The sequence below is a fragment of the Oryctolagus cuniculus genome, chromosome 9 (genome assembly GCF_051225735.1).
Source record: "Oryctolagus cuniculus isolate XC-2025 breed Fujian yellow rabbit chromosome 9, ASM5122573v1, whole genome shotgun sequence".
Classification (NCBI taxonomy): domain Eukaryota; kingdom Metazoa; phylum Chordata; class Mammalia; order Lagomorpha; family Leporidae; genus Oryctolagus; species Oryctolagus cuniculus.
In genome coordinates this window covers 116746455-116771733 of record NC_142875.1, presented here as the reverse complement: position 1 = coordinate 116771733, position 25279 = coordinate 116746455, and the positions used below count along the sequence as shown (strand labels likewise).

The following is a 25279-nucleotide window of genomic DNA, read 5'->3' as shown; positions in this document are numbered from 1 at the left end:
CTTAGATGTTCCTGGTGCATGCCGTCTCTCTCCTCCTTTATAGTCCTCCTCCGCCAATCCCAACTCGGCTGCCCACACGCCGAGCACGCTGCTCTCCTCCAATCAGGAGCAAGTCCTACAGTTTATTGGCTGAACTGGAGGCAGCTGTGTAGAAGCTGTTTTCTTCTCTCCCAGCGCCATATTGTGGGAGAGCAGATGCATAGAATAAGTTTTAATTCCAGTAACTTAGTCTAGTCCGAGTTGCTCCCCACAGCCTACTACACCACAGCCCCAGCCCCAGCAAAAGCAGTCTTGTACATGCCATAAGACTTTGTGTCCCACATGGAAATTCCTCCAACAATGGCTTGGGAATCTTTGTAAGCGTGTGTGTGTGTGTGTGTGTGTGTGTGTGTGTTTTTCCTATGAGGGTATTTCAAAATTCCATGAAGAAATAGCATTGAAAGATAAGTTTAGAGGTGGGCATTTGGCCTAGCGGTTAGGATGCCCGCATTCTGCATTGGAGTGTCTGGGTTTGTATTCTTGTTCCCGCTCCTGTCTCCAGTTTCCTGTTGATGTGTAGCTTGGGAGACAGAGGTGAGGGCTCAAGTAGTTCAGTTACTACCCCCACGTGGGAGAACTGGATTGAGTTTCTGGCTTCCAGCTTCAGCCCGGCCTAGCCCTGGCTGTTGTGGGATTTGGGGAGTGAACTAGAAGATGGGAGCCCTATCTTTCTGTTTATCTGTCTCTCTCTCAAATTAAAAAAAAAGAAAAAAGAAAAATAAGTTTATTGAGCAAAAAGTTGTGAAATCCATGCGTTGTTTTTTCATAATATACATTTCTCATGAACTTTTGAAGACCTCCTCATAGAAATAAGTTCTGAGACAACAGTTCAAGTGCAAGTAATATATTTGGGGGGTAACCCTAGGATATCCTGGTAAGAGTGAAACAGGGTCATCATAAAGCGAGCTCCTGTGCCTGCCTGGAACTCATAGACCCCGTGCAGGACAAAAAGCCTGAGAGTTAGCCTTCCAAGGTAGAAGGAGCTTTAGTATTAATACCCGAATTCCCTCAGTCGCTGGTTGAACGCTGCTGTAAGGGGGCATTCATTCGCTGGCACTTTTGACCTACTGCACCCGTGGACAGAGGTTCTGGCCACCAGAAAGAGCCGTTAGATAATTGGGAACTCGCTCTGTGTACCACAGTGGTAAAATTTGAAGGCATCTGGTTGAGGGCCCTGAGAACCACTGCTGCAGTCTGCGGCTTGCACTGCTCAAAAGACTCATGCCCCATGCAGCAGGAGGATAGATAGAAGCAGTAACAGCCATTGGTTCATAGTACGTATTACACCCCCACCTCATATAGTATTACCCCTGGCTGATACCATGGCTCTGTCTCCATGGTGATATTCAAATATTCTATAAGTTTCTAGCATGCAGACTAGTATAGGGCTAGTGGATCTCTTGGTTATGTACTCTTTGTCATACCTTTTTCTCTATTAAATGCATGGTTTATGTTACACGGCATCTTGTTATAATAAATCAGAACTTTTGAGCTCCTAGTTGGTAATGTTGGTTGAGGCACTAAAAGCCAGGAAGGAAAAATCCATTCCTGGCATATTTATCAATCTCAGTAAGGACAAACTGGTGGCCTTACAAAATGGAAGAAATGTGATGTGATCAGAATAGAGGAAATACACCTGTCATCAAGCTGTTGGTTGGTCTCCCCAAAAGACATTTCTCTCAAGAAATTTGAGCATCAGTTTCCACTGTGGGCTCTATGAGATGGAGCCTGTGCTGTTGGGTCCTCACAGGGCTTTCATCCTTGCCTCTGGTTATTCCATCCCTGAGCTCATTGTGTACATATTAGGTGTCTAGATGAGAGTCTGACAGATTCTACTGCCTACACTTGCTTGTTTTGAGCCTCTTTTAAGGTGAATGCCTTCCCACTGGGGTCCTTCTGCCCCCTTTGATAAGTCTACCCTCATCCTCTTTCCCCATGACGTCTATGCTTCCAGTCTTTCAGTATCCCAGTCTTACTCCTTTCAGATCTCTAACCAATCAGTTAAGCTGTTGGCCAATGCTCTGGGAATCCAAGTTTATCCTACCACATGCCACTCTCCTTCCACACTTAGCTGACCACTAGGAGTACAGAATCCCTTGGAAGATTTTCCCTCACTATAGTCTTTATGTTTAGCTCTGAGTAGGCTGTTACAGTGGAGCAGATGTCCATTTTCTGCTCAGTGCAATGGCCCATTCTAAATCAGGCCCAGGATATTTCAATCTTTATCAGCTGCTCTCGGGGAATCCTCTACAAAGCCATAGGTGTGAACACAGTGGTCAATGCTGTAGAAATTAATGGCAGGATCTGGGTTGCTTCAACATGTAACTCAGTTATCACTTTCACATCTGCCTCATACAACCTTAACATATTATGTCCTTTGTATAACAGAGTGCCATCTAAATTTATAATCTGGAGGTTTGGACAAATGTGTGATATAGTTATCATTCTAAAAGCTAAATTTTGAAAAGTGAATTATTCTTTACTGTGAAGTTCTGTCTTGCTTCAGAAGCCAAGAGATTAGGTTTTTGATTCCTTATAGGGCTTGCCAGAGACTCTACCATAGAACATGACCTCTTGGCATCTGCTTGGTAATATGTCCCCAGCGGTGGGTTTGATAGCAGCATGGTCTGAGCCCTTTTGCTCTGAGTTTCACTTGATTATGGCAGATTTTCAAGGCACTTGATAAACAAGTTGAAGTAGTATTGCCAAGTATGGTGTGTATTTTCTTCAGAATTCAAAGGTACTTACACTATGTTCTTCTTTCTTAGTATTCTATGTGACAGTGCAGTAATTTGTCCCCCACCTTGGAGAGGATATCCCAGCATGCTCCAGATGCCTAAAATCTTGCCAGTGAGTCAGGCCACTGAATCTTCCCACTAGTATCCTTGTCCTGTTATGGCATCCATGATACCTGGCCTTACCACTCCCTGCTTCCCAGGTCCAGTTAACATAATACCAGCCATTTAGTGAACTAGCATGACGTTCTGTCAGACATCCAGATGCCGGAGTTCTTTTGGACTGCCCTGGTTACAGGGAGCAGGAAAGTTCACACAGCCCTGTTGCAAGACCATTAATGCAGCCTGCTATTCAGTCCCAGGGAACATAAACCTCATCTGATACTCTTTTCTGTAGGGGATTGAGACGAACTCCTTTTACTGGTAGATGGCTGCACAATGTATTCCAGAGACTTTGTTCATCTCTTCTGTAAAGATACCACAGCCAGCACTGCTGCATGGCTATGGCTACTGTTTAGTTGACTGTGGTTCACTGTCTTTTCCTATGGCCTATGTGGGTTTGTTTGCAGGGAGGAGATGGGTAAAGTAATGAGGTATTTTTTGGGGAATGCTATCTTGCATTCTCTTTGAGGGTGACACTAATCTTCCATTCCTTCCTGGATATTGTAGTATTACTTCAATGTACAATCCTATATGGCAGGAACAGGCAAATTTAGGAGGTTATAGGTTGTTTTTCCTACTACTGTGGGTCTCAGTCCATAGGTTAGAGAACCAAGGTAAGGATTATGCCAGCTGCTAAATGTATCCATTCTGATTAAGCACTCAGATTCTGGGAAAATGGCTACCAAGGACATGGTGCAGAGCTCCTTTTATTACCTTGCACCTGCAGGCTCACCTTCTAACTGTAGGACTCTAATAGTGTTTCAAGTCTCCTAATAGCACCATCTTAAAAAAGACTTATTTGAAAGCATGAAAGAGAGAGAGAGAGAGAGAGAGAGAGAGAGAGAGAATCTTCCATCTGCTCATACATTCCCCCAAATGCCTTCAACAGCCAGGGCTGGGTCAGGCCAAACCCAGGAGCAAAGAACTCCATCCTGGTCTCCCACATGGGTGGCTGGTGCCCAAATACATGGGCCATCTTCTGCTGCCTTCCCCAGGCACACTAGCAGGAGGCTGGATCAGAAGTGGAGTCACCAATAGTGACATCTCATACACTATAGCCAGCAGTCTTCAAATAGTCACAGCATTCATTGTCTTTATTATAATCTTGGGGAAGAACTGAGCAAATCACTTCTGTTTATATTTGCTGTGGTGTCACAGGAGTCGCAGAATCTTCTTCCACCAGTGGGCTTTGAGTCTGAGACTAGCTCAGGTCTGGAATCTATGTCACCTGGAGGAACACCATTGCCACAGGCTTCTGTGAGTTCTCTGATGCCATTTTAGCCTTGTTGCTGTTGTGGTTACTACAGCCCCTTGATTCTGATGCTTAAGTATTGCCACCTGCTCTCTGCAGTGCCAGAATCCCATCATTCCCATTGACACCTGGCAGCCCAGGTGCCTAGCATCACCCCTACCATCAGTTCCAGCCTGCAGAGATCAGCCGGCTCTCAAAATTACTTTTCATTTCTTGCTGGAAATGTGTTAATGGAGCATTAAAAATAAAATCCTTGAGTGGCTAATTCAAAATCCCTTGTCTCTGAAAAGCAACCAAATCCCCTGAACTCTTAAGTCTACCGTGTTTGAATTCGCAACAAAGCTAAGTTTGGACAATGGTTTTATAGTCAAGTAATTACAGCCACCTGCGCTTGGGCAGCGTGGCGTCAAGCCTTCCCAAGGCGCTTGATGACGTAGCCCATCAGCCGCTGCGGCCTCTGCTGGGCAGCGGAGAGCACCTCCGGAGGGCTGCTGATCTGGCCTTCGAGCAGGTGGACCAGAAAGGTGGCACACACGCGCTGTTCGCGGTGGCCTCGTCAGAAGCTTCCATTTCACGCTGCGGATGTCAGGGCCATGGGCCGCCTGCGGGTAGGCCTGCTTGTCCTTGGTGGAGGAGCAGAGGGCACCGCCCAGTCGGTCCTCTGGCACAGGTGCACAGGGCATCGCCATGATGGAGGTGAGCGCTCTCAGGTGACATCAGCTCCTGCACCAGCTGCTCGCCCAGGATAATTTCACACTCGGGTCTGAAGTGGGCACCCACCACCTGACTGGGGATGACCATGGAGCCGGGGTCGGGACCGATTATCCCTCCAACGCAGATGGCCGTGACCTTGGAGCATAGAGGCTTGTATGAACACATCCCGCATGATCGCGACGGAGGGAGTGCCCACGCCGTGGGTGACTGATAGCTCTGGCCTGATTTTCTATGTGGGGAGCAGTGGATCCCCACAGAGATGGTGGATTGTCTTCCCCTGGGCGGTCAAGGCCCAGCTCTGCTGCCACACGGCTGATGAAGGTGGTCATCCGTGAGGGGCTTCCTCCAACACAAGCAAATTTCACACCCCCAAACCTGCCTGGGCGATCGTGCGTGCAGGTGCTGAGGGCAAAATGGTGCCGGAGGTGTTCCTGCGTCTCCCAGCGCCGCTTGGAAAGTCAGAAGAGGCAGCGGTGGTGGTGAGCTTCAGGCTTCTTTGCTTGCAGCTCCCCGTTCTTCACTGCGGCGGGACCCCTTGGGCCAGGCAGCTTGTTGCAGGCAGAAGTGCGGTTCCAGGACCGCACAGGAAGACACTTGTCACCTGCAGTCACCTGCCACCCCCAGTCGCCTGGATCACTGACAGCAGACAGATGCAAGCTCGCTCACCGGGCCCACAGGTAAGCCAGAGCCCTACTCATGCTGAGGCAGGTGCCTGCAACACAAGCAGAACCGTACTGCCGGCAAAGCCCTCACCACTGGTTCCTGCCAGCACTATCTTTTTATGCTCATGTGTCTCTTATTAGCACCTTCCTTAATTCTGCAGCAAAGGGAGTGTTTTCCGGCCTCCTGAGGAACGCAAACATCTAGCTGGCTCCTTGAAGCTGTGCAACTCATGCTATCCAGCAGGTCACTTTTCTTAGCTTCGACTCGTTCCTCAGTACTCTGCCAAAGTATTGCCAAGTTCTGGCATCTCATCTCATGTATGGTTGAACCATCTTTTCTCCCAGCTTTGAGGAGCTATTCTTGCAAGGTATGAAGTTCAAAAGCGGTATTTTTGTCAGGATGCACAATCCTAAACCTTGGGAGAATCCTCCCAACATTTAGTAGCCCCCCCCCATTTCCTTAACATTATGTCCCACCTCCTTTGGGTCCCTATCATCAAGAACCATTTCCGGAGCATGTTCTACTTTTTCCTGTTACTTAGCAAGAAAGTCCTGCATTAGTCAGGTTTTCATAGATAATTTCTTCCATCTCATAGCAGGGACGTTTGGTCTCATCTTGCTAAGACTTGACCCTAGTCACTGTCCTGGAAACAATCAGGAGTCTCGGGCAGCTCTGGAGGAGGGAGGCATTGTCGGCTACAGGTGAGGATTTTGTATGAGAGAAAGACAAACGAGAGTTGCTATGTTCACAGCTTTTGCTGATCTGAAAAGTGTAGTGGAACCTGGGAATTCATGTTTTGTGTGTGTATCTAGCCAGATGTCACCACCCTAGCTTTCTGAATCCCACTCCTGTTCTATCTGGGGACTTTCCTAGACTTGCTGAGATTCTGAATTCAGCAGTATTTATTTTTTTTTAAATAATTGCCAATCTCACTTTCAAGATCTGTATTCAATATTCAATAGTTGACTTTTCAGATACAGAGTTAATAGTCTTTATATTTTTTGTGACAAAGTTTGTCAATTTTTAACATTTTCCAAATGCCCTTCATTTGTAGATACTATATACATACATATACATATATATGCTTTTTTTCTTGAAAACGGATTTTTTTTTAATTTGACAGGTAGAGTTATAGACAGTGAGAGAGAGAGACAGAGAGAAAGGTCTTCTTCCATTGGTTCACCCCCCAAATGGCTGCTATGTCTGGCGCTGCACCGATCGGAAGCCAGGAGCCAGGTGCTTCTCCTGGTCTCCCATGCGGGTGCAGGACCCAAGCACTTGGGCCATCCTCCACTGCCTTCCCAGGCCACAGCAGAGAGCTGGACTGGAAGAGGAGCAGCCGGGACTAGAACCTGGTGCCCATATGGGATGCCGGTGACACAGGCAGAGGATTAGCCAAGTGAGCCATGGCGCCGGCCCCGAAAACAGGGATTTTAATATCAGGATAAGGGATTCATGGCAATGACTGTAACATAGGTAAAAGAAGGCTTTATTGTCATGGAGATGGTATAATTCAGGAAAGCAATGTTTATAACTATATCTGTTAATGTGACATCCTCACAATTTTTATACTCTATATGAACTTTGACAAATGAGAGAAAATATGTGATTTTTTCTTTTTGCATCTGGCTTATTTCAGTTAGCATAATGATCTCTACTTTGATCCATTTTGTTGCAAATGTCAGCAATTCATTTACTTATGGCTGAGTAATGTGTGTATATAGCACATTTTATTTAATCATCCATGGATAGATATTTATATTGGTTTCATATCTTTGCTATTGTGACTTGGGGTACTATGAAAATGATGTGAAGATATCTATATCATATATTGATTTTACTTCCTTTGAATATATTGTCAGAAGTCAGAGGTCTGGGTCATATGGTAAATCCATTTTTAGTTTTCTGAAGTGTCTCTAACACTGTTTTCCATATTGGCTGTGCTAATTTGCATTTGCATCAATAATGTTTTAGGTACCCCTATCTCCCCAGTTTTACCCAGCGTGTCATTTTTTGGTTTTTGGTTAACAGCCATTCTAACTGGAATGAAGTGATATACCTCATTGTGTTTTTTATTGCATTTCTCTGATGGCTAATGATTCAGAGCATTTTTTCATATGCCTATTTGGCATTTGTATTTTCTTGAAAAAAATGTTTATTCACATATTTGCCCATTTCTTAACTGGATTGCTCATTTTGTTGTTGAGTTTCTCGAATTCCTCATGTATTTTGAATATAAATAATTTATCAAGTGTACAGTTTGCAAAAATTTTTCCCAATTCTTTCAGTTGTACATTCACTTTGTTGTGTGTTTCCTTTGCTCTGCAGAAGTTTCTTGGCTTCTTTTCTATTTTTGCTTTGTTGCCTGTGCTTTTGGGGTCTTACCCAAAAGTGTTTGTGTGGGCCAATGTCTTGCAGTATTTCCTCTATATGTTCTGCTTAGTAGTTTGATATTTTCAGGTCTTAAATTTAGATTATTCATTTTGAGTTGAATTTTATATGGGGTGAAATAGGGGTCTTGTTTCAAACTTCTGCATGTGGAAATCCAACTTTCCCAACACTTTTGAAAAGAAAGCCCTTTCTCTATTGTTTGTCAGAGACTAGTTGATGTAGATGTGTAGATTCATTTCTGGGGTTTCTGTTCTGTTCCATTGGTGTACATGTCTCTTTTTATGCCAGTACAATGCTGTTTTGGTTATAATGGCCTTGCAGTATGTCTTGAAATATACTATTGTGATGGCTCCAGGTTTGTGTTATCATTTAAGATTGCTTTATGTATTCAGAATCTTTTGTGTTTCCCTATAATTTTAGTTTTTTTTTTTCCAATTATATGAAGAACCTCTTCAAAATTTTGATGAAAATTACATTAAATCTGTAAATTGCTTTGGATAGTATGGACATTTTGATGATATAAATTTCTCAAAAAGATTAGCATGGAAAATTTTTCCATCTTTTGTGTCTTTATTTCTTTCACTGATGTTTTATAATTTGCATTGTAGAGATCTTTCACATACTTGATTAAATTTATCTCAAGGTATTTACATTTTTTAAAGGATTTATTTATTTGAAAGAGTTACACATAGAGGGAAGGAGAGGCAGAGAGAGAGAGAGAGAGAGGAGGGCGGGCAGGCAGGCGAGGGAGAGAGAGGTCTTCCATCTACTGGTTCACTCTTCAATTAGCTGCGGGTGGCTGAAGCTGAGCCAATCTGAAGCCAGGAGCCAGGAGCTTCTTATGGGTCTCCCATGTGGGTGCAGGGGCCCAAGGACTTGGGCCATCTTTTATTGCTTTCTCAGGCCATAGCAGAGAACCGGATCTGAGGTGGAGCAGCCAGGAGTTGAACTGGCACCCATATGGGATGCCAGCCCTGCAAGTAGCAGGCTTACCCACCGTGCCACAGCGCCAGCCTTCACATTTTTTTAATAGTTATTGTGAGTGGGACTGATCATACAAGTTCTTTATCAGCCACATCATTGTTGATGTTAAGAATGTTACTGATTTTTGTGTGTTTATTTTTTTTATATCCAGGAACTTTGCTAAATTCTCTTATCATTTTTAATAGTCTCTGAGTGGAGTCTTTTGAATCCCCTGTATAAAAGAATGTCATCTGCAAACAGGAATAATTTTATCTTCTCATTTCCAATTTGTATCTCTTTGATTTTTTTTCTTCTTTCCCAATGTCTCTGTATAAATCCTCCAGAACTATATGGAGTAATAGTGTTGACAGTGGAATCCTTGTCTGCTTCTGGAGAGCTAATGGTCTTTAAATGCTATCAGGGGTGTCTTCTTTTTGATTTTCACACAATGTTCTGATTGGCTGACCTGAGTTTCAGTGTTTTTCTTTTAGTGCATCAGTGACATTTAACAAGCAAGTCATCAACAACTTTTAAGGTTCTTGTAGTAATCTCTCAAAGTCTGTTGACATTATATAAGCTAGGGCATCTTCTTTCACTTTAATTCCATTCTAATATCCCAGTGAGGGTTTTCATAATTATAACGCTTTGATTAAACACAAACTTTCACTCTCCACAATTTACCCACTATCCAATTCCAGAATCTATTAGATGACTTTGTTCCCTTGAATCATTTCTGTTACTGTGGGGAGCAACTGGGAGCAACTCGGACTAGACTAAGTTACTGGAATTAAGACTTATTCTATGCATCTGCTCTCCCACAATATGGCGCTGAGAAGGGAGAAACAGCTTCTACACAGCTGCCTCCAGTTCAACCAATAAACTGTAGGACCTGCTCCTGATTGGAGGAGAGCAGCGTACTCGGCGTGTGGGTAGCAGAGTTGGGATTGGTGGAAGAGGACTATAAAGGAGGAGAGAGACAACATGCACCAGGAACATCTATCTGAAGGAACACCTGTGCAGCCCCCGAGAGAGCCGGCCTGCGGTGTGCCGCTCCCCTGCGGAAGTGGGGAAAGTGGCCAGGGGGAACCGCCCTTCCACGGAGGTGGAAGGGTCGGTAGCCAACCCGGGAAGAACCAGCAGCAAACCCGGGAAGGGCCGAGCAGACGAAAGAACAGCGCAGGGTCCTGTGTCGTTCCTCCGCGAAGAGGGGGAGCGACAGTTACCAACTATTCTCATTCTGCACTTCCATTGAAGCATGCTCCAAAACAAAGATTTGGTAGAACTAGTCATTTGAAGGTAAATTTACAAAACACTAATCATGGTTGAGTTGTCAAGACAGATTTAATTCTGTGGAGTGAACACAAGTGTTTAGTATAGAATATGTCATCTCGGTGATCTCACTGGGAGGACAAGAAGGCTGGAATAGCCACAAAGGTAACACTAGTAAGCCATTGGTTGAAGCCACTGCTAGGTTTGGAAGAGTCTAACTTTTGGGCACATTCAGTTTGCTGTAAGCACAGGCATAGCAGGCTCTGGGTGACAGAGAAGCCCCCAGGCTGTTAGTTAAGCAGTGCATTCTGCAGTTAGAAGACCTCATGATTTGTGGTAGGGCACTGACAGTGTCTGCTTCAGGACCCCGGAACTCAGCAGGGTCTGTTGGTGCTCAGTGGGCTTCAAAGTCACATGTACTTTGGAGCTGTCTGAACTCAATGTATTTGAGAACCCTAAGCTGGGGCATGTTTAGATTGTCTTACCCATATGTGCTACATGTAGAGTTCCCCCCAAATGGTAGTTAGAGAAATGTGCCAGGGGATTCCAATTCATTCCCATCAAGGTGGCATGTATAATGCCATCACACTAGTCCAAGTGATCAATTTCAGTTCACAATTGATCATAATGATAGGTCTAAGAGTCAAAGAGATCACATAAAAAAGGCTAGTGTCTGCTAATACTAATAGAATTGAAAAGGGAGAGAACGATCCAACATGGGAAGTGGGATACACAGCAGACTCATAGAATGACAGATGTCGTAAATAGCACTCTGGGCTCAGAATCAGCCCTTAAGGCATTTGGATCTGGCTGAAGAGACCATGAGAGTATTTTAGGTATGGAAAGCCAAGACACTGTGGCAAAAAAAAAAAATGACCTAAATAAAAGATCTCTGTGAGTGAGATCCCAGTGGAAAGAACGGGGCCATCAAAGAAGGAGGTCCTTTCTCTGAAGGGAGGAGAGAACTTCCACTTTGACTATGACCTTGTCTAAATAAGATCGAAGTCAGCAAACTCAAGAGGCTTCCATAGCCTTGGCAACTCATGACAAGAGCCTCGGGTGATTACTGATGCCATAAATAAGAGTGTCAATTGTTCAACAACAGGAGTCACTGTGCACTTACTCCTCATGTAGGATCTATATCCTTAATGTGTTGTATAATGTGAATTAATGCTATAACATTAATGTACTCAAACAGTATTTTATACTTTATATTCTGTGCGGGTGCAAACTGTTGAAATCTTTACTTAATATATACTAAATTGATCTTCTGTATATAAAGATAATTGAAAACGAATCTTGTTGTGAATGGAATGGGAGAGGGAGCAGGAGATGGGAGGGTTGCGGATGGGAGGGAAGTTATGGGGGGTGGAAGCCTTTGTAATCCATAAACTGTACTTTGGAAATTTATATTTATTAAATAAAAGTTAAAAAAAGAAAAATACAAAATGGGATGGGCATTTGGCATGTTGGTTAAGATACTACTTGGTACCCATGCATCCCCTGTTGGAGTGCCTGCTTCAAATCCCAGCTACTCTGTTTCTAATTCCAGCTTCCTGCTAATGTGCACACTGGTAGGCAGCAGGTGATGGCTCAAGTACTTGAGTCCCTGCCACCCATGTGGGAGAGCTGGATGGGATCCCAGGCTCCTGGCTTCCTCTTGGCTTAGCCCTGGGTGCAGTGGGCATTTGGTGAATGAACCATCAGACAGATCAGTCTTTCTCTCTGTCTCTCTCTCAGTCTTTGAAATAAAAAAATGAAGATACAGACAAATTAAACAAAATGCAAAGTGAAAGCCGAAATCGAAGTGTAGTATATATGGAGGATGTTGATTTTACCTCCTGGCTGTCGTTCTCAGCCTGATTTCTTTCCGTGTGAGTGTAAGTGCTGCCGATGGATAATTGCTTCTCATCACATGTCTCCCCTGCTTATATGCGGTAGTCCTTCAGAAATAATTGCTTCAGGGGATCTCAAAGCACTTAGACCTAATGAATTCCTCTGGCATCTTCTGAAGTAGGCACCAAGAGATTGGCTTAAAACATAGGAAGCAGAAATAGATGATTCGGGCAGGATCTGGAAATGCAAAAGCTTCATGATTCATTGACTGTGCATAACTGGGAGTCTAATTTCTCCATGTAAAGGTGGGTGGGGTTACCAGACAGTTACAGATAAGGTGGTGGAAGATTGTAACGTAGAGAATTCACGGTGTTCATGACCTTGCACAACCCTTAAAAATAGAAGTCTCTGAAAAACAAAGCAGGCCACAGAAGAGGATTTTTATAAAATACATGATGAGGGATCAAGTGTGCCTATGGCATACACAGACTGAGCTGGCCCAGGAGGGACAAGCATGAAGGCATTTCATCTGGTTTGGAAATGCCTGTTAGTGTTTTGTCAAATTTTGTTTTAAATGTTTGTCAAACAAATGGATAGGAATATATATATATATATAATAGTTTTAATGATTTTATGATTATTTAAAAATGTTTATAAGTGAAGTTGAATGTCTTTTCATTTGATTTTTGGTTTTACCCTTTTCCAGTTTTCCCGTGGACTATAGTATTTTAACTTTGCATTTGTTGACCTCTTTATTTAGTAGATCCATTAAGCCTTTGACTTAATGTGAATTAAAAATATGCTATTTAAAGATAGTATGTTGAAAAACAAAAGAAATGCCCGTGAAGCAGCCTCAGTGACTCTCTCCCATCCTTGGTTCCTGCAGGATGTTTCAAGTGGGTTTCATCGTACTTCTAGGCAAATCAGTAATCCCCACCCTTGTTTTTGCATTTAAATCTGATTTCAGTCTAATAATCACATCGTTTCTATCTAGATCGGTGCTGTGTAAAATCTTTCAATTTCTTTCAGCTTCATCTCCGTTCTGCTTCAGGCTGGGGAGCCGGCAGTAGGAGGGCTGACTGAGATCAGCTTCCTTCCCCTGTTGATGAGATCTGGCACAGCCCACCCCCCACCCCCCCACCTCCTCTGGAAGGCAGGTGCCTCTGCCTCCTTCAGGACTGGCTCAGCCAGAGAGCAGATCGGGAGGGAAGGGTCAGTGCTCTGTGTGGCCTGGAAGCTGCAGTCTGGGCGTGGTTCTTTCTCTGCTGCAGTTGTTGCTTGCTTCCTTGCTGGCTTTAGAATGCAGGCGTGCCTGGAAGTTAGCACCTTTCTCTCCCACTTTGCCTTTGGCTTCTGGTGCCCTGTAGTGCCTGGGCCTCTCTACCTCTGAGGCCTTGTCCTTCTGGGGGACCTTTAAAAAAGGGTCTCAGATCTGCTCCCCACAATGGCAGAGCTGGCATCTAGACTCTGGAACACAATACTACTACTACTCCTTTCCCACATCAATAGTGTAGCAGCTCATTCCCAATGCAGCTCCCTCTCTTCAGCCTGCCATATTTTCCCTCTAATCTTCCAAGTGGGAATGGATGGCCAGTTTTTGTTTTTTGAAGTTGAGCAAACGTGTTAAACTTTGCTAGTGTCCATGTGGAGTTTTTCTACTTGGCTTTGGTTAATGAGGACCTACCTCTCTCTGTACTTCCAAGGAGAGGCAAAGAGAGGAAGAATGCCCTGGAAGCCCAACAGAAATATCCAAAGAAGGCCTTTTCTCCAGTCTTCTTGCTGTTTCAACTCTTGAGGTGCTAGGCTAATCTGTTAGAACTGGTTTTATATGGAGTTCTAGATTTCTGTCTTAGATTTTGGATAGCCCTTGGCTCTCACATTATTATTTCTAAAAATGTTATTTACTTGTTAATTTGTTTGAAGGGCAGCAAGAAAGACAGATAAACAGATGGAGATTGCCCACTCTCATCTACTGGTTTACTCCCAGAGTGCCCTAAAACAGCTGGGGCTGGGCCAGGCTCAAGCCAGGAGCCATTTAACTCAATGTGAGTCTCCCATGTGGGCAGCAGGGACCCACTACTTGAGCCATCACCTGCTGCTTCCTAGGGGGTACATTAGACGGAAGCTGGAATGGGGAGCAGCATTGGGACTCAAACCCAGGCACTGCGATTGAGGATTTGGACATCCTGAGTAGATTCGTAGCTGCTTTGCCCCCTGTGCGCCACTCTCACATTGTTCTTGATCTTTGGGAATTTTGCTGGAGTTGAGATATATCTAATTTTACCAACACCTTTCTTGTGCTGGTGTCAGATGGGCTTAAGTTTGGGTGGGGACTGTTCTGCTGGAAGCTGAGCCACCTCAGGCAAGTGACTTCGGCTTCAGTTCTTACTTCCATCAAAAAGGGAAAATACTATTTGTTAGATAGGGTTTGTTGTAAGGACTGTGCATTGCATGGAAAATGCAAATGGTCAATACACAGAGGCTTATAAGATGATGAAAATTACAGTGTTGGTGGTAAGGTTCTCTAGAGGCTGGAGTATCTACCGACTAGAGAAAGCTGCAGCTTTTGATTGGATTTCCTGTCATCAGTAATTCCCTAAATCCCTCTTTTAGAGTGTTGGCAATGCCTGGCCCTCATCAAAGTAGAACTCATAAGCATTCCTGTCCCTCAACCACGTCCTGTGGTGAGGAGGAAAAGGAAGAGATGGTCCTAGTCTGTTCTTCAGTTTTCTGGTTATTCCTGTCACCTGTCCATAGGAGCCGAAGTGTTAGAGCAGTTTGTTTCTATTAGCCCCTCTCTGAAGTCATTCTTTTTTCTCTGGCCTTTCTTACCAATGAGGAAGGGGGTTCAAGGAAACCTTGGCTTGTGGTAGGGTTCCAGGCATTCTCCAGTTGCAGGAAAATTCAATGTGGCACCTATAACTTAGTGTCCTTGCAGTTACCCTGAATATATGCAAGAGAAAGAAGCTTGGTAAATAAGTGAGAGGAACTGATAGCAAAAGTTTGAGATAGCACTGCAGAGCTTCCAACACCATTATGGGCACTGATGTAGTGCTAGCTCAGGGAATGAAGGCTACCTTGAGCACTGAATTACCATGTCCCCAGGGCATTCTTTGGCATTCTACCCAGGCTGCTAACCAAGTCTTCCATGCTTCATTTATGGGATCTGACACTATCACAGACTCCAGCAGTATGGCTGCAGGCTCTAGTAAACTCCTAAATTAAAAGTCAACCCAGTCAAGGATATTGTGAAGTCTAGGGATTTATATGCAGCTCCCATTAGGATTAACACCCAAATAACTTCTAACTTCTTGAAATAAATGCAGATCCTTCCTTCTTGGTTTTACAGTTTTGCACAGGAATTTTTAAAGCTGAGACAAGATTTTCATGTAGGTCAATCACTCTAAGAAGGCTTCCTTTTTGTGCAGGAAGTATATTACATATGCAAAGGCATGGATCTACCAAAAGCATAAAAATAGTATACTGAAAATAAACCCTTTTCTCTGGTTTTTGCTTTACTCTCTACATTCTCAGAGTCCAGCTGACAGCCAACCATTGAGAAAAAGGGAGAGGAAAAATCTGCTAATGAAGTGGTCCTGAGTAGAACTGAGGCTGCCAGTAAAGGCTTTCTTCATTGGATGCACAGGTGGCTGATCAGAAGCCACCAGGGCATTTAATTGCAGTCATATTTTCCTTGCACAAGTTGGTATTATGCCAACCTGTTGGCAAGATTTTTTTTTAAATGTATTTTTAGGACAGTACAACCAACACAAGTTTTTATTGGTTCATTTTTTTCCCCCTCGAGCATGACACGCAATTTAGAGTGGACTGTTGTGCCCGTTATTCAGCGGTGATGTGGAATCAGTGTGCCAGGCAGCCACTCTGTCACCTGTGGGAAAACTGCGCTCAGGGTCTTTGGTCTGACAGCATTTGGTCAGCTCACAAGTCACAGAAATGCTAAGAAGGGAAAAATGGAAAACAAAAACAGAAGCAGCTCTTCTGGAAGAAAACTGTTTTCTGCTGGTGTTGGCACAGCCCTCAGATCAGCTTGTCTGCTCATGAGAAGCTATGTTGTACTTAGAAGAGGTAAATTATTTGGAAATATGGCTTTGCAGAAGTTCTTTTGTTGAGAATTTGAGCTGTAGGAGAAACCAATCATTTCTTTTTAATCTTCTTAGTTACTGTGAATTATGGCATGAGATGAACCAAGTTCATTGTAGCATAAAATCTCAGAGTAAATACTTTATATGAAAAATGGACACACTGCTAATGAGGACCTCTAACATGAGGTTTTTGTTGACACAAGAAATTACAGAACTAGAAGGAGGCTAAGTGAAGATCTAGGTAAAACTGCTTGTCTTTGACACAGTGCTGTCAAGGAGTAAACTGAGACCCTAAGAGACATAGTGACTGCCACAATTAACAGTGCAAGATGAAGGGCAGGGATGGGGAACCTTTGTTCTACCAAGGGCCCTTTAAATATTTATGACATCTTTCATGGGCCATACAAAATTATGAACTGAAGAATTAGCCTGCCATAGGTTTATCGAATTGAGTTCTATCTGTGCTTGTCTTGGCAGGGCCAGACCAAATGATTTTGCAGGTCTTATATGGCCCGTGGGCCAGATGTTCCCCAACCCTGTGATAGAACATTGTCTGATAGTTATGACTTTCTAACTCATTTTTATCTACTGGTTGAATTTTAGGACTGTCATAAGTCAAGCCAGTAGGGAAACATTTTGTGGGCCAGAGTAGGATGAAGAGAGGAACATTGTTTCTAAAGTGCTTCTGTAAAACTAATAAAATAGACAAGAAAACCTTGAAAACAAAGACACGCATTATAAAACTTTACTAAAACATGCTTCTGTTCATAGACATAGATCGAAATACCTATAGAAACTTAGGAATCTTAAATAAGTAGGAAAGAAGTAGCCTGTTTAATATATGTTGTTGGGATAATTTTTCAGTCGTCTGAAAAATAAAAATGAATTGGATGTCAGAAAAGAATCCTTAAACGTCCTAGAAGAAAAAAAGATGTTGAATACTTTCAGACTTCAGTGTGAAAAGGCTTTGTAATTATAGCACAAAATCTGGAGGCCCTAAAGGAAAAGATTGATAACTCTAAATAAAAATAAAGCAATTATTCATGGGAACAACTATTGAGGTCAAAAGATAAATGAAAAATCAGGGAAAGTATTAAAAGCCCATATCACAGATAAAAGACTAATATCTCTAGTATATAAGAATTCTAGATGATCTATAAAGATGTACTTGGAAGAAAATAGCCAAAATTTAAGAACAGAGCTTATATGGTAAACAGAAATGGGTCCAACGTAAGAAAAGGAGATTATATGTCATTCATAATAAATCAAATGCAAATTATGCATCCACTGAAGCATAGTTTTGTAATTTACTGAGTTGGTGAAAGTCTCAAAGTTCAATATTGCACTTTTATTTGGTGAGGCTGTCGGAAAATAAGCACTCTCAAACACTTTCCTCAGTTGGTGGTGGGAGATTTAAGAAGAGCTCTTAGGATTACAAATACACACATCCTTTGTCTCTCTGAGTAATCCTGGTTCTGTTTTTCTACACATACCCTTACTCAAGATAGGTAATGATTACGTATACATAAATAATATGTGGCTCTATCTGCTTATCTATCCTGTATCTATCCAACTATAAATTATTTTAAGGTGTATTCATTTTGTAATAGTGTTGAAATAAACTGAATGTCCACCAGTAAATGACTGGTTAAAAAATTACAGTATAGACACAAAATAGAATTTCACACAACTGAGAAAAAAAGATGACAAAATTCAGAAATAACCCTTAAGAAATAGAGTGAAGGGGAAAAAGCAGTGCTGAACATTTTATCCAGTAGGCTACCATTTTGCTCTTTTCAAACCTGATGGGAAGGAGTATACATCTGTATTGGCTTGCTCATGTGTAAGCAAACTTCGGGAATTATTTACAAGGAAGTACTTATTGTGAAATACCTGGGGTAGGTGGTGCTGGATGAGGAGCTAGGGGATGGAAGAGGGAATAGGAGTAAATCATTTTACTGTATATCTTTATGCAAATATGAGGAACATGGGAATGCATTACCTTTTACTTAATATATATCCAAATTATTAGATGAAAAAATAAGGACCATCGATCCTCTGGGTCAGTCATGGTTTCAACACAGAAACAGAACTGTAGGAAATTTTCAGACTTTTATTACAAGAAATTGATTTATGCCACTGTGAGGACTGGGGAGGTGAGTCTCATATGTGTCCAGTAGGATGTGAGGGAGGGGCTGCCTGGGAAATTCTTTGGTAGGAGTTGATGCTGTGAAATTTCTTCTTCTTTGGGAAAATCTGAATTCTGTTCCTAAAAATCCTTGATCTGATTAGATCAAGCCCACCAGATTATCAGGCTCACCGTTACTTAGATTCACTGAATTGTAGATCTTATCTGCAAAATACCTTGGCAGCAGTATTTGGATCAATGTTTGGTTGAATGGGGGGACCAGAGACTAGCCAAGCTGACACACAAGTTACTCATGTTACCCTCCTTCAGAAACCCGGTTTGGGTTTACAGACATGGCAAGATTTGAGACTAAAGCCAACATATACTTGCACTGCCTTTGACAGAAAACCAGATGGCTTTTCACAGATTTTCCGAGATAGTTCTGAGGCTCAATATATTTTGTCAAGTCTAAGATGATATTGATCATGAGATACACTATTATTTTTTATGCCAATAAAGAAAAAAAATGCCATCAGTTAAACCAGCATGCCATTGATTTTAAGAAGTGTCCTTATTTCTGTGATGATAAAGGATGTATGCATTCAAGCATTAGTCAGCATTCTCCAGAAAACAAGACCTCTAAAGCAGATATAGATGTACTCGTATGGGAAGAGATTTATTATGTAGAATTCACTCATGGTATTAGGGAGGTTGAGAAGGCCCACAGTCTACTATTTATAGAGGCCTAGGAGAGCCAATGGTGTCATTTCCAAAACAAAATTGAAGCCCTGAGAACCAGAGAAGTTAATGGTGTAGGTCCTGGGCTGAATTTCAGTGCATTAGAGTTAGGAGTTGGATGTTCCAGTCAAGACAGAGGAAGCCAATCCACCTTTCCGCCATCTTTCTACTCCACTCAGGTTCTGGTGGGTGCTGCCACTCATGTTAGCGAGGACCGTGCTCTTTACCAGCTGAAATGCTGATCTCTTCCAGAAACATCTCTCAGACACACTCAGAAATACGTTTTTCCAGCTACCTGGGCCTCCCTTAGCTCCGTCAAGTTAACACATAAAATTAATCATAATACCACGTGTGTCTTCAAATCAACAAAAATATTTTGTTAGACCATGTGCAGCTAGATCAGTGAGGTAGGCCTGAATGTGTCAGCATGTTTTGTATGTTTTCACTGTGTGATCATGATAACCCAGAACCCATGTTTTTGGATTGTTTGCACCACTGTCTGGCTCCAGCACTGGAAACTAGCAATGTCTAGGGTCTACAGAAGTGTCACCATGGATTCTAAGTAAAAGACCTAGTCCTAGTCTCCCTGCAAAAAATGGGTGTAGTGGTGTTGGAAAGTTTTTGGGTGGGGAGTGGAGGTTGAGAGCAAAGCTGATTTCCACGATTCCTTCCGGTCTTGCTTCCTCCACTCTCCACACCGAGCAGGCAGGGGTACAGCAGCTGTCCATGGCATTGTGTGTCTGTCATGCTGAGCTAATTCTAGCTGATTGTTTGCATTTTGGCTTTGTCTACTTCATCCTCTTTGATATGCGCAGAGTGTAGGGAGAAGCCAACCCAAAATGTTTCCCGTGCTGAGTTGAAATATTAAAAAGATCACTTTCATATCATGATAACTACAGGAATACATGCATCTCATCCAGTGGGTTTTGAAGTCTGCTAGTTCTTAATTTTTGAACTTTAGGACATAAGGGTGACAAAGCCTCCCTGTGGTCCAATTTAGTGTCATAGAAAAAAAAAGTGGGTGCCATGCCTCTAGCAGTGAGAGAGAAACGGCATTTGCAGCCCAAAGGAGTCATCATATTCAGTTAAAGTGACCTACTAGGCTGCAAGAGAGTGGGGAGCTAACCCTGCTCTTTGCTAGGGCTACCTCTACAATTGCCATTGTGATTTGGAGCTCTATGTGGGAAGTGTTTGAACATCATCACATGCCTAGTGTTTGTAGGAAACTGGTTCTGATTCCTGACTGCAAAGAGACCAAAAAGACATAGCAGAACCATGCTCTGTTCAGTGTAATTCCCTTGTCTTGCTGTACTTTGTTTTATTGTATTTCACGGAGTGCATTAAGGAATCTTATTTTTGACACGACAGGGTCTGCACAGATAAAGCACAGACTGCCCTTAACATCTGAATGGTGGACCACAGAGCTCAAAAATGATCAAGCTACTCTTATTCAAACTGATAGTAAAAATACAGAAAAAGGTAAAAACATGCCAAAAAGAATGAAGTCATGGAGTCTTATTTGAAAAGAGCTATGTAAAGATTTAGGATGTACTTGTGCTGTTCACAAAAATATGGCATCATAAACTCTTTATGCTTTGAAATTTGCATTTTGATGTATCGATTTTTGTGTCTGAAGAAGACAAATTATAGACAACTTTAATCCTAAATTTCTTCCCTAATTTGTCAAACCTTGGGAGTACTATTGTAGGTGCAATGTCAAAAGAAGAAAAAAAGTCATATAGACATCAGGAAAGTATATGCTCCGAACACTGAGCACTTCTAAGAACAGCTGTTAGTATCTATGCGTTGTGTTGAAAAATCTGCTTAAAATGTGCAGGTATAGAAAGCGGTCTCACAGCAGCATCCTTTGTATCTAACATGCAAGTCTCTGAATGAATAAAGAATCATGTTGTGCTTCCAAAATACATGTTATATTAAAAGTATTTGAAAAAAATATAATAGCTGAAGGTTCAGTGTCTTTTTTACAAGAGAGGTCAAAGCCATTTAGAAGAGAGTATAGCAGCTAATGAACTCTGAAACTTATTTCATTATTTATTATTACAAAATGCTCCCGTAGGGCCTCTGGTTCTACTGTAAAAACTTATTTTCACTCTCACCTACACAACATAGGATATAAATACAGCAGTGGGCCCTTGGAAGTTGAGTTGGCCACTTAAAAAGGCAGAGTGCTCATTCACTGATGATGTTTATTGAGCATCTTCTATGTTCCAGACATTGGCTCTGTGCTATGGAAAATGCAATGGTGATTATGGCACAGTTCTTGCCCTTGCGAAGCTTGCCGAAGGTGGAAGAGAGAAAGCAGTAAAGGGATGATTATGTAAGGTGCTGGAAGTAGGTCCTAGAAATGAATGCAGTGGGGTTGATCTTCCATGGGGATCCAGCTCCTTCCTCTTTTCAGACTTGAAAGCTGATCACCAACATTGTCTCCTCACTTTCTCCTCTCTTGCATGGGTGTAACATTGTTTCCAGAGCTGTCCCAATTCAGAACGTGGATGCCAAAGATTATTTGAAAATTTTACCCTGTTTTCAGGAGTGTTTTGAGGATAAATGAATTAAATGAGGATTAAATGAATGTGTTAGGAGCAATCTTTTTAATTTATTTATTTGACAGATAGAGCTAGACAGTAAGAGAGACAGAAAGAAAGGTCTTCCTTCCGTTGGTTCACCCCCCAAATGGCTGCTATGGCCGGAGCTATGCTGATCTGAAGCCAGGAGCCAGGTGCTTCTCCTAGTCTCCCAAGCACTTGGGCCATCCTCCACTGCCTTCCCGGGCCACAGCAGAGAGCTGGACTGGAAAAGGAGCAGCCGGGACTAGAACCTGGTGCCCATAAGGGATGCCGGCACCACAGGCAGAAGATTAACCAAATGAACCACGGCGCCAGCCCCTAGAGCAATCTTTTTATTGTCTCCCAGAAGCGATTCTTTTCAACAAAAGCTAGCAGTATGGTTTTCTGCTCTAGTGAGAGTAGGTGCCAGCATATTGCATCAGTTAAAGCTGTAGAAATCATGTTGGATTTTGGCTTTAAGACTCCTTTAAAAAAGCATAAAACCTGAGGAAGAGATTTCTCTAAATGAGTTCATCAGAAATTATTCAACTAGGTTCCTCTTAGCAGTTAGTGGAATCAGATTATGATGGCAAAGTTTTTTTTTTAAATATTTATTTGAAAATCAGAGAGAGAGATAGAGAAAGAGAGAGAAACAAAACAGAGAGAGGTTTTCCATCTACTGGTTTACTCCCTTCACAGCTGGGATGGGTCAGGTCACAGTCAGGAACGGGAACTCCGTCCATGATTCCCACATGGATGGCAGAGATGAGCCATTGCCTGCTGCCTTCCAGTATAGGAATCAGCAGGACGCTGGAATCAGGAGCAGAGCCAAGATGTGCTCCCAGACACTCTGATATGGGATGTGGGCATTGCAACAAAAGGCTTAATCACTGGGCCAAACACCTGCTCCTTACAATAGTTGAAGAAAATAGCAGAACCAACCCAAAAGACTCCATCTGAATTGTGACCTTTCAATAGTCAGAAAAGGCTCCATTTACCACTGTGCAGTGTTAATAGAAACAGTGGAGTAGTTACCACCTCTAGGCCTGATGTAGGTGGGGAAGGATTAGAGAGGGTTTTTCGAAGGGCTCCGAGAGCCCCAGTGATTGCGAGTCAAGGACACAGCCAGCCATAGGCGGCTTCACAGGGAAGGAGTCAGGAGAATAAATCACATCTATTCTTTTCCTTTTGAGATTCCCAATTGTTATTTTACAACCAACTGGAAATCTTAGGACCAAAGAACTTAACGCTGTAGTCACTCCCAGAGAGGTCCTGGGTAAGGTAGAGAGCTGATATGGAGGGGTGTCAAAGGTACACAAAAAGGCCTAGATTTAGATTGGAGTCCTGCTTTACAACATGAGAGACTCCAAGGCATAGCCCATGGTTCTCTGGAATCTGTAGATGTGAAGATAGAATCATCATAAGGCAAAGGCCCTTGACAGTGTCCGTATCTCACTTCTTCCCACCACTAGCATGTTCTATCTGTCCTACTTTAGCACTAGCCTGAACCCTGATGTGCTCAGATTATCAGAGGCCTCTGGTCCCTGTCATTAGTCTGATCCAGGAACCAACAATATGTAAAATCTAGCTGGTCACATGAAGGACACAGAACCTGCCCGACTGCATTGAGAGTTTCACTCAATTTGTCCTGTGAATGACATAGGATAGATGTTTTGCCGTTGGCAAAGAAAGTTTTGTTCTGATGCTTTATAGCCTCAGGACACTTTTGGTTACATTCTGGGAGAATACATAATTACTAATAATTGAGGGCTGTCCATGTGCCAGACATTACACATAATTTACATATGAGATGAGATATAAATTATGCCAGTTTCTTCTGACTTTCAGGAAAGAGACTAGCAAAGCTCCTTGGACAGATTTTTCTTATTAATGAAAATGTTTGGGATGGTAAGATCTGTTTGTTGTCCTTTGGGAAGAGGAAAATTTGCAAATGGAACACATTGATTTTTCTTAGGGGAAATGGAGTATGAAAGCTCTTCTTCCAGACATCTGAAATTAGGAAAATGGATTTTCTTTTCTTTTTAAAAAAATATGTATTTTTTATTTGAAAGAGTAACAGAGAGAAAGAGGAAAAAGATCTGCTTTCTGCTGGTTCACTTCCCAAGTGGCTGCAGTGGCCAGGCATTGGTTAAGTTGAAGCCAGGGCCAGGACTTCTTCTGGGTCTCCCATGTGGATGCAGGGACCCAAGTGCTTGGACCATCTGCTGCTTTCCTGGGCACATTAGCAGGAAGCTGGATAGGAAGTGGAGCAGCCGGGACTCAAACTAGCACCTGTATGGGATGCTGGCATTGCAAATGGCAGCTTAACCTGCTACACCACAGCATTGGCCCTGGGAACTGGATTTGCAATCCTTGTTAACAAGCAACAAGTGACTTGACTGGTGTCCTCCATATTGATGTCCATCCAGAAATCCAGAATGTGACTTGGTTTGAAAATAAGGTCTTTGAAGGTGTTATTTGTTATGGTGCTGTCTTGCTCATTTTATGGGTGGACCCTAAAACCAGTGACTAGTGTCCTTATAAAAGAGCAGAGGAATCACAGGGATTTGTGGAGTGAAGAAAATGTGAATACAGAGATAGGGATTGGAGCGATGTGGCTGCAGGCCAAGGAATGCTGGAAGTCACCAGATTCGAGGAGGCATGCAGCAGTTTCTCCTTCAGAGACTCCAGGAGCCAACCCTGCTGACACCTTGATTTTAGACTTCTGTTCTCCTGCAATGTGAGAGAATACACTTCTATTCTTTTATGTGACTCATTCAGAAAATACTATGAACCTCAGGCTTTGAAAGGGGGAAGCAGAGGCTAGGTGAGTGCCCAGGACTTGACAGTAAGAGTCTGAGGTAGGTTTCCCAGGAGTAGAGGAAGTAGTGACCTGGGAGCCCGAGAGTGAGGTGCCCTTTGTTCTGAGCAGATACCGCTGGGTCAGTGGACAAGTTCCACCAGCAAGCTTGAGAATGTAGCCTTTATGTAACCTGTGAGGCAGATACTTGGTCCGTGGACTCAGCCCTAGCTCCAGTTCTCTGACTCACCGACTTTGATTTGAGCTATTGGAACTGAATAAATCTTGAGGGTTCTTTGACTATTTGGTATGAGGAATGGGTTAGGCTTCAAGAAGGAGCTATGGGACATCCTGTTCATAAGAGTATCTGGATGCTTGAATTCCTAACCTCAAGTGAAAAGAGACTTGGAAATAGGTTTATCCTGGGTTGGTGAAGCTGGCTAAGGTGCTTCTGCCTTCATGACCTAGGTTAAGTGTATTTTTCGTCATTCAATAGGTTTGGAATGCGAGGCTTGGAGAGATTTGGTCACACAGTCTGTTTTAATTCAAGTCTGAATTGAAAGCCTAAGCTCTCAATGACTGTCAATTCCTGCCTCCTTGACCCACTCAGAAGCTGCTAGATCCCCAACATCTCACATAGAAAACTCAACAGACCAGCAGACTGATATTGGAGGTGACTCCACCCTGTTTACTGGGCAGCAGCAAGGGTCTGAGTGGATGTGGGCATGAGCAGAGTGGACCCTGGGAAGGTGGAATGGACTGGAAAGCAGAGGCAGAATGGGATTGGGACCTCAGAGACCAGGACAAGTTGAAACTCAGGGTGGGTTACTATGGGTAAATCCGAAGGCAGCAGCCAGACAGCAAGCATGACTCAAACAGGACTGGATTGTCATGGAAACAGACAAATTTAAAGGTCAGA

General features: G+C 42.9%; 1 protein-coding gene across 5 annotated transcripts in view; it reads left to right on the top strand.

The window, feature by feature from the left end:
* The first annotated feature begins 1542 nt into the window (after nt 1-1542).
* The window catches only part of LOC149124736 (uncharacterized), a 273153-nt gene continuing 249416 nt past the window's right edge, over nt 1543-25279 (top strand). For 2 of the 5 annotated variants that reach the window (XR_016212991.1, XR_016212992.1), the window contains exons 1-2: nt 1543-5932; nt 6161-6266. Coding sequence is in view for 1 of the 5 variants with exons in the window: in XM_089303893.1 (XP_089160019.1) it covers nt 4876-4884; nt 5409-5579 (180 nt within the window). In the remaining 4 variants the exon portion in view is untranslated. The remainder of the gene's footprint in view (nt 5933-6160; nt 6267-25279) is intronic. The other 3 variants (XR_016212994.1, XR_016212995.1, XM_089303893.1) reach the window with 2 other exon arrangements.